Source organism: Phyllobates terribilis, unplaced genomic scaffold, assembly GCF_046119375.1.
Source record: "Phyllobates terribilis strain yellow unplaced genomic scaffold, ASM4611937v1 Scaffold_5__5_contigs__length_657084704, whole genome shotgun sequence".
Classification (NCBI taxonomy): domain Eukaryota; kingdom Metazoa; phylum Chordata; class Amphibia; order Anura; family Dendrobatidae; genus Phyllobates; species Phyllobates terribilis.
Window position 1 is genome coordinate 424,909,001 of NW_027362765.1, and position 8,400 is coordinate 424,917,400.

An 8,400-nucleotide genomic window follows, 5' to 3' on the forward strand; every position below is an offset into this window, starting at 1 on the left:
ACAGCATGTATTTCTGTACAGCTATCATGCTCCGGTAGGGAGAGCCGATGGCCAGTCAGAGCACTGCGTTGCGATCCTTGTCCAAGTTATACGGCCATCTGACTCTCCTGAAACTGTGAAGTCCAGGTAGCCTTGCACCATGCAAAGTAAGCTCTGCATACCCATAGATCTGACCATCGTCCGGGAGGCCCTGGCTCTGCCACAATAATGGACTACAAAGGTTCAGCAGAAGAGCTAATATTGAGCCAATCTCGTGCCACTAGGGTCCTAGCTTATGGCTTGAGTCCTAAATAAAGGACAAAAAATACTTATCTGGCTTCATATAATGGCAAGCTTGTAAATTATATAAGGAGTAAAGGAGGAAATATTTAGGACCTTGTGATTATGAGTGGAGACCAACAATGACGCCTGATGTGATCTTTTAATAGTGTCTTAATAATAGATAACGGCCATGTGGTTATAACTAAAAATAAAAAGGCAGAAGTCAAAGGGAATATTAAAACAGAGCCTTGAATGGTTACACAACTTGGTGCATGAACCCAATCTGCATGTAGTCTATGTTCAATGCGTTTGACCCCTGTCTGGTCAATATGCATCTCTATACCAAACTGTAGAGTAAAACGCAGCAGATCGCAATTGTATATATATTTTTTCATAATGAGGCTCTATATGATGGACAGGTGCTACAGCATCCATCAAAATTGTGGTCACTGTCCGACCAGTAACACCAGAGCATATACGACAGTATGCACCAACGCAACATGCACTTAGCGCAATATACAAAGTGGATTGAATACTGTAGAGCTCATAGTGGCCCACAATCTTTCCTTCAGCACTTTAGAAATTCTTATTGGTAGTATGTGCTTTCTTCTTCCATCGTTGGCTACCTGTACTGGATCTATGGCCAGGGTTGACAGCTTTATTTTTTTTTTTCTGGACAGCTTCTCAAAAAAATCACAGACAGCCCACTTTTTTTATGGATACATTAGAAAAACATAATAAACCACTAAGCTTTTCAGTCAAGCAGGGGAAAGGGGGAGAAGAGAGTCAGCTCACCAGACACGTTGCAGCACGGATGCCATTAGAACCTTTGCACGGAGCCGCCCGGGTCCAGGCGCAGCAATTAAGAAAGGGAAAAAGAGTCCTCCAGCGAAGCAGCAGATAAAGTAGATAAAACTTGAACTTTATTCATACGTAAAAACTTGGCGGTCCTCTAGTAGTAGGCGAACCAAAGCGTTTCGGCTAACAAGCCTTACTCATGATTATAACCATGATAACCATGAGTAAGGCTCGTTAGCCGAAACACGTTTGTTGCCTCCTACTAGACGAACCACCAAGTTTTTACGTATGAATAAAGTTCAATTTTTATCTACTTTACCTGCTGCTTCGCTGGAGGTCTCTGTTTTTTTTGTTTTTTTTCTTTCTTAAGATTTTCAGTGGTACCTGCCTACAGCCCATAATTCTGATATGAAAATATTATCTGCATTCATTTTGAACTGTAAAAGATTATTATGACTGAAATGAATTTCCTTTAAGTTTCTCCAGCCCCAAAAAATCAGGATCATAGAAAATTGCACACAAAGGACAACAGAAAATTTCCGCAAGCAGTGCAGCCAAAGTGAGGGTTTCTATCGAAATGCTATCGACAGATCTACTCAAATTGGTGAATGAAAGGAATGAGGAAGACTTACCTAGATGACATTGACTGTAAATGCTACCGAGTGCATATCTGCCTCCAAGGCTCCTGATTCTGAGACTTTTTATGAGAAAATTGTGTATTATGTTCTTATGGTAAAACATGGGAAATCATGACAGAACCAAGATATGGCCCAACAATCTCCACTGTAAGTCAATAGATCCATCACAACTTTGGCTGCTACCATTATAAACAAATGCCACAATGGTGATGTGATCAGAATCCTAATATAAGGAAATATCCATGACTGTCGAAAAAAGCCCAACTCGTGAAGATCAGAAATGGTGTTGGCTCTATAACCAAAATGTACAAAATATGGGAAATTAAAAATGTTCATGTATAATTATATCACTTTTTTGGAAAGCCACTATACACAATTCGCAATGCAGTCTATAGCTTGCAGTGTACTTACTAGAAAAGAGTAGAAAAACCTTGTGATATACCAATGTATAGTTATGGTGAGTAGCTCCACGCACTTGGCTCCTAAGCCCAAAATGAGAAGGATTTAAAATAGAAAATAAGTTCTTTAGAATCGTTACCCACAAAATGACATATTCAATGTGACAAGATCCCCTAAAGTTTAATCAACATGTAATAAAATGTTTGCAAGTTTCCGATATATATCGCTACTTTTGTTTTTCAATTTTCTCAGAAAACTTCATTTACTTTCAGTCAATGTAAATAATGTTTTAGATCTAGAACATTTGTGTTTCTTGGCCAAAATCTATCCGGTCTAGGAAATTCTCTTTGAGCTAAGTGGTTTGAACTCCAGGCAGATAGATTTAACTCTGCCCTTCCTTCTCACTTCCATTTTTCAAGGACAGAATCCGTACCCATTATAGTCTCTGTAGCTGTTCACATGTCAATGTTTTGTTTTTTTTTGTAAGCCATATGTTCACCAAAACACATGGAGATGTGCGTGTTTTTGTCACAGGTGAAAACCACCCTACAGATCTATCACGGAGAGCACAGGAGTCTGCATGTCCTTCCCATCGTTGAACCTATTTTCTTTTGTTACCGAACAAGTTCAGAGAAGCAGAGTCCAAAACATTAAATTAATTGCTAAATACAGCCATTTCCAGTACATTGGATAAATGTATCTCTGCTTTAGAACTGGAGTAAGAGGGTCCTGAACATATATTTTACCTTATTTTTCATAGATGTAACATTGTCCCCTTGTTAGAACAGTGGGTATTTCATGGTTCTCATTGGACCTCCTGTAGGCCAATTCCTATTTTCTCTAGATGCCTCTTACAACCAGCCTTAACCTGCAGTCCTATGGTGTTTGCACCTGCCAAGCGACATGCATGCTGCTGCCCAGGACTCGGTCTGCAGCCTCTCTTATGCTTTTCCCTGCGCTTGTGGCTCTCCGGTATCCTGTTCATGATTTTGAATGATCTAGAAACATCTCCCTTTGTGATGTCTTGGGACATATAGTCTCAGGATGCATTTGCTGCATATAGTAATTTCTATGCGGCAAATGCGCCCTGAAGCATAGGAGGGTCCAAATTGATGGTCCATACGAAAAGACCAATGCTTTTAAAGACCTGTGATTGTTGGGACCCTACTGGAGATTTTGCTTTGGGGCTACCAAGGTTCAAGTTATTCCATTAACCCTAATACCATAAAGCTTGGGACTGATTAAACAATATATTGTAGTAGACATTAATTAACACTGCAACAATTTAACGTTTTTATTTAACACCATTGAACGTCCTCCATTGTTTGCATTTTGGTAACTATACCCTTTTTCTATACTCGTTTCATCTATGTGATACTAACTGCATACTCGATGTGCTTTGCATTGTACGTATCATGTATCCTGTGTGTCTGGCATTTAGACTAAACCATATAATTTAGTTTTTTTTAAGTTCTGTTCCTTTGACACTTTCTTTTTTTGCTGTAACTGCTGTTTTTAATTTTTTGTGTCTTTGTAGAATAACAAAGCAAGCTCCTCCGACTGTCCCCAGAAGAGATTACCAGACAGGTAACAGAAATTGTATTTATTTTTTTTTTAAGTCTTAAATTTTTCTTATTCTTGCTACAACATATACTGATTTTTATCTACAGGCCCACCCAGGGGAGAGGATGACGAATGGTTCGATGATGATTTTGTAAGAACAAATTTATTTTTTTTTCAACATTTTATATATTAAGTTTTACAAACATGTAAAAACTTCTACTAGAAGTGGGTGTAACTGCAAGTATCTGTGAAACTAGAATCCCTCCTACAATGAAAGCCTTGTTGTCCTTTAATAAAAAATATCACATCATGTTCTAAAAATCATTCCAAGGGGACTTTCCAATCTCTAAAAATCTTTTTATTGCTTCATGAAAAAAAAATACTATATTTAATGTACTTACCGTATCATTAAAATGCCCCAGTGTTTTCTGCCACCAGTTACCGAAGTCTCACGTTGCTTTTTATTGTCTTTTTTTCAGCTAATTTTTACTGTTTTTTTTTTTTTTTTTGTGATTTATATAGGGCTTTTTTTTTCTTTTTTTAAGTATTTTCTTTATTAAGCTTTAAAGAGGTATAAATTTAACAAAAAGTAAGTGTATTTATTTTCTTTAAATTTACAACTTTACTCCAACGTAATGAGTTTTATTATGGATACTCCTTGTTGTTTTAGTCTTCCAATACATAATCGTTATAATCTCGGGTAGCTGGCGCAGGATATGGGTATGGATTTGGTTTCTTTAGGCTTTGCTGGGTATTGTGTGTTTTTTTTTTTTTTTTTTTTTTAACAAACCTCTGGGAAACATTCACACTATTTTTTATTATGTAGTTTTCCATGGTAACTAGGGCATCCAGTGAGGACTCCAGTTACAGGGGAAAATAGCCCTTTATGGTTACATTGATAATGGCCAGAGCTGGTCTGGGTTGACAATGATCTGCCATGGTGTGTGTATGGGGGGTAATCTGCTATAACATGGTCACCAATAGAGACAGTGGCATCCCACTGCATATATAAAGCACACAACCACATGTTTTACATTTATGGAGCATGGCCCTTAAAGGGAAACCAAAACTACAGTTTTCCATGTGTTCCATTGAAAAGTTATATGTATCTTTATTTACAAGGATATAGTGGAGGTAGTTCTCACAGAAAGCAGAGATGGTACTGCTCTAGCTGTAGAGGTATCATGGGATTGAGCATTGCAGAGTGTAAAGCCCCCCATACATATTAGATGGCTGTCAGCCAAAGGCTTGATCAGCCATAAGCTATCTTTCCCAAACACGGGAACACTTCATTCAGTGTTTTCTATGAAAGAGCTGCTGCCAGACTCTTCTAGCAGCAGCTTATCTACCTGAGAACAAAAAGATCATCCATTAGAAATCCAACAAATGGGATCAGTTTCTCTCCAAGATCATCTGCCGGTAATTGGAAGGCCGTCATATATACTAGACTGTTGGTTAACTGCACAGACGTCAGTGGCCTAGGACAACTATAGTAGAATAATGTATGGGGGCCTTCATTGAAGGCAGGAGGAGATCTAAAATTCCGGAAGAAATTCTGGGAAGTGAGCACACCATACCTAAAAGAAGAGCAGAGTGTAATGCACAATGAGGAGGGCGTGCAATAATGCAAATTTCGGTCTCAACAGGATAACAAAAAAAAAATAATTCAAAGTTTGCATAAAAAGCCCCAAGCCTAATACTAGAACGGTATTCTCTGTATATGACTACGCATTAGGGCTTCATACATCGGCCTTTCATATTTGTAATTCAGAACATTCAGATTGCTATTATCATTAGAGATGAGCGAACCCAAACTGTAAAGAGAAAGATTTTTTTACAGCTCCAAAGTTCAGGTCTTCATTGATTTCTATGGGGTTCTGGTTAAAAGACGAGTGGAGTTCTGGTACCCAAAGCGAACTTTTGACTAAAGTTCAGTCGAACCCGAACATCCACGGGTCCACTAATCCCTAATTATTATTTATGGTGTTATTTAACATTTGATTTTATCTCATGGCTTAGGTTACAGAATATTACAGTATTGTATTGTATTGTATTTCTACTGGATTTCCTAGCTTCTCATTGACATGGTCTCGATTTCTGTTATTAAAGGGTTGTCCAGGATTTGAGAAACATAGCTGCTGTCTTTTAACAACTGCTTCATCCCTGATGGATCGCCAGCAATTGCAACACCGCCCCTTATTAAAGTGAATAGAGCTGAGCTGCATTACCATACACAACCCATAGTCAGGGGTGGAGCTGTTTGTTGAAAGAAATCTACCATGTTTTTCTAATCTTGGCAAACCCCTTTAAGTCTTCTGAATTTAAAATGTTACTTTTTTGTCATTAACTAAGGGAAGTGACTATGACAGCCCCGATGAGCATTGTGATTCAGAAGAGTATGTGGTTCCTATAGAAGGGGATGGCGACAACTATGAACCTCCACCGAATGACAACCATGTGTCGCCACCAGCTAAGATCATAATGGCAAACAATGGATATGCAGGTAGCCACAATCAGAAATATAAAGTGCACAATTTTTCTTTATTTTTGTGTTTATGAATGTTATTTGGTGTTTATGGGAATGTTCCTCCAATGTTATCATTGCCCGGTTACTTATGAATGTGTTGTATATGTACAATTGTTCACTTTACTTAGTACAATAGACTTGGACTGGCCAACAGGAGAACAGGAGAATCCTCCGGCGGGCCCCCCCCCTCTTATATGAGCAGTACTTGGCACACTATACTTGAATCACTATGTACAGACAAAGGCGGCATCTTATTCATTAAACAATCTACCCAGTTTACTGTTATATAAATTTGTGATTGACAATAAAGTCACATTTGCATGTAGCTGAAAAGCAGGGCCCTGGAGTTGGTTACTGGTGGGCCCTTGGCACCCTTGTCTGACACTATACCTACTTATTTTGCTCATATACACTCCATTGTAAAAAATAAACAATGTGTATACAATATGTGATTTAGTATGTGTGGACTGAACGCCCCTATCCCCCATTACCTAATATTAAGATGGGGAAATTTACCCTGCAAGTGCCACGTCTGCTTCTTATGTTAGTCCAGCACATAGGCTCCACTGCACTCACAGCTGTGCCTGGTCCTGCATATTGTCCCATTCAACTGAATAGTACAAGCCACAATAACAGACACAGGAATCCTAAGATAAAGCGTTGGATAGGCTATCCATGCTAAAGTCCTGATGAAACCTTTGATACAGAAGCTATCATCAGAAAATGTGCTACTGTTTAAATCCGTTTTTTGTGTTAAATGTATTTTTTTAATTGTTGGCAATGTTATTATGTTTATTTTTATTGTAATTTCCATTAAAAATAAAACAAAATAGAAATTGTGCAGTTTTCACACTGGCCGCTGGGGCTTTTTTAGACTGTAAGTTCCTGTTGTTTCAGGAAAGTCACATGTACATTAGTCACAACGGTCAGACCATGACCCAATCTTTTGTATTGACGCATCTAATGTGCGTGTGCAAAGGTCATTGTGCAGGAAGGGGGAGTAGGGTCAGCTGTGACATTGCCTATTGTGATTGGTGGATCCTGTGTTGTTCGCTGTGTAAAGGTGTCATTGTAATCCGGCCTCTGCTGATGAGGAACTTTGCTATAAAAACTTCCTGAAAGGGCGGGAAGTACGATTCTAAAAAGCCCTAAGGGCCAATGTGAAAATTGCAGGATCACTAATCTAATCTATGTTTTTCTTTTTTTATAAAAATCATATGGAAAAAATTGTCAATTTTTTAAACACAAAAATACAAGTAACACAAAAACCTGATTTGATTAATAGGTCATTTTCTGATTATAGCTTCCCTTAAAAGGGATGATGTCAGGTCCCCTAATGCTTTTAAACTGCACGACTAGTCAGGGTTCAGTAGCTGCAGTGACGCCCCATGACCATGACTGACAGGCCCTGCCCTCCTGGCATCTTCAGAGTTTGCTCTCCTTTTATCATCTCTGTCCCCGTGTCACAAGTGTGCTAAGAGCCCACTGCAGAGGAGAATGTGATAGGGGGATAAAAGAGCAAACTATGAAGACGCCAACAGTGCTGGGACTGTCAATCATGGCCAGGGGGCATGGCTGCAGCTACTGAACCCGGACTAGTCCCGGGAAATTAACCCTTCACCAGACCAGTCCTGGTCTGTTATGTAGAAGTTAATGTTACTCAAATACATGCAGTTGTTTAAAACAATAAAAACATTACTGGAATACCTGAGTAAGGGATTATAAGATTATGGGTGCAGTTTAAAAGTGTTGGGGGACCTGGCAATTTCCCTTTAAGTTCATTTTAAAGAACCATTTCTATCTGAGAAGCATTGGTGGTCTGAGCTCACAGACTAAGCCAATGTGATTTCCTGCAACCACGGATTGGCAGCTGGAGTGGAGGGAATCGGTGCTGTTAGCATTTTCTTTCTTTCTTTCCTTCCTTCCTTCCTTCCTTCCTTCCTTCCTTCCTTCCTTCCTTCCTTCCGTCCTTCCTTCCGTCCTTCCTTCCTTCCTTCCTTCCTTCCTTCCTTCCTTCCTTCCTTCCTTTCTTCCTTTCTTTCTCTTTCTTCATTTTTCTCCTCTCCTCTCCTGTCTTTCTTTCTTTTTCTTTTGTTCTTTTTTTTTTTTTCCCCTCCCTCCTTCCTCCCTTTCCCTTCCTCCCTTTCCCTTCCTCCCTTTCCCTCCCTTCCTTTCCCTCCTTCCTTTCCCTCCCTTCCTTTCCCTCCCTTCCTT

The 8,400-nt window shown here is 39.2% G+C and overlaps 1 protein-coding gene across 13 annotated transcripts in view; it reads left to right on the top strand.

Annotated features, from left to right (window-relative positions):
- Positions 1-8,400, top strand: part of BLNK (B cell linker) — a 443,283-nt gene that overhangs the window by 373,847 nt on the left and 61,036 nt on the right. For all 13 annotated transcript variants that reach the window (XM_073685212.1, XM_073685213.1, XM_073685211.1 and 10 more), the window contains 3 exons: positions 3,634-3,683; positions 3,767-3,810; positions 6,012-6,162. In XM_073685212.1, coding sequence (XP_073541313.1) covers positions 3,634-3,683; positions 3,767-3,810; positions 6,012-6,162 — 245 coding nt within the window. The remainder of the gene's footprint in view (positions 1-3,633; positions 3,684-3,766; positions 3,811-6,011; positions 6,163-8,400) is intronic.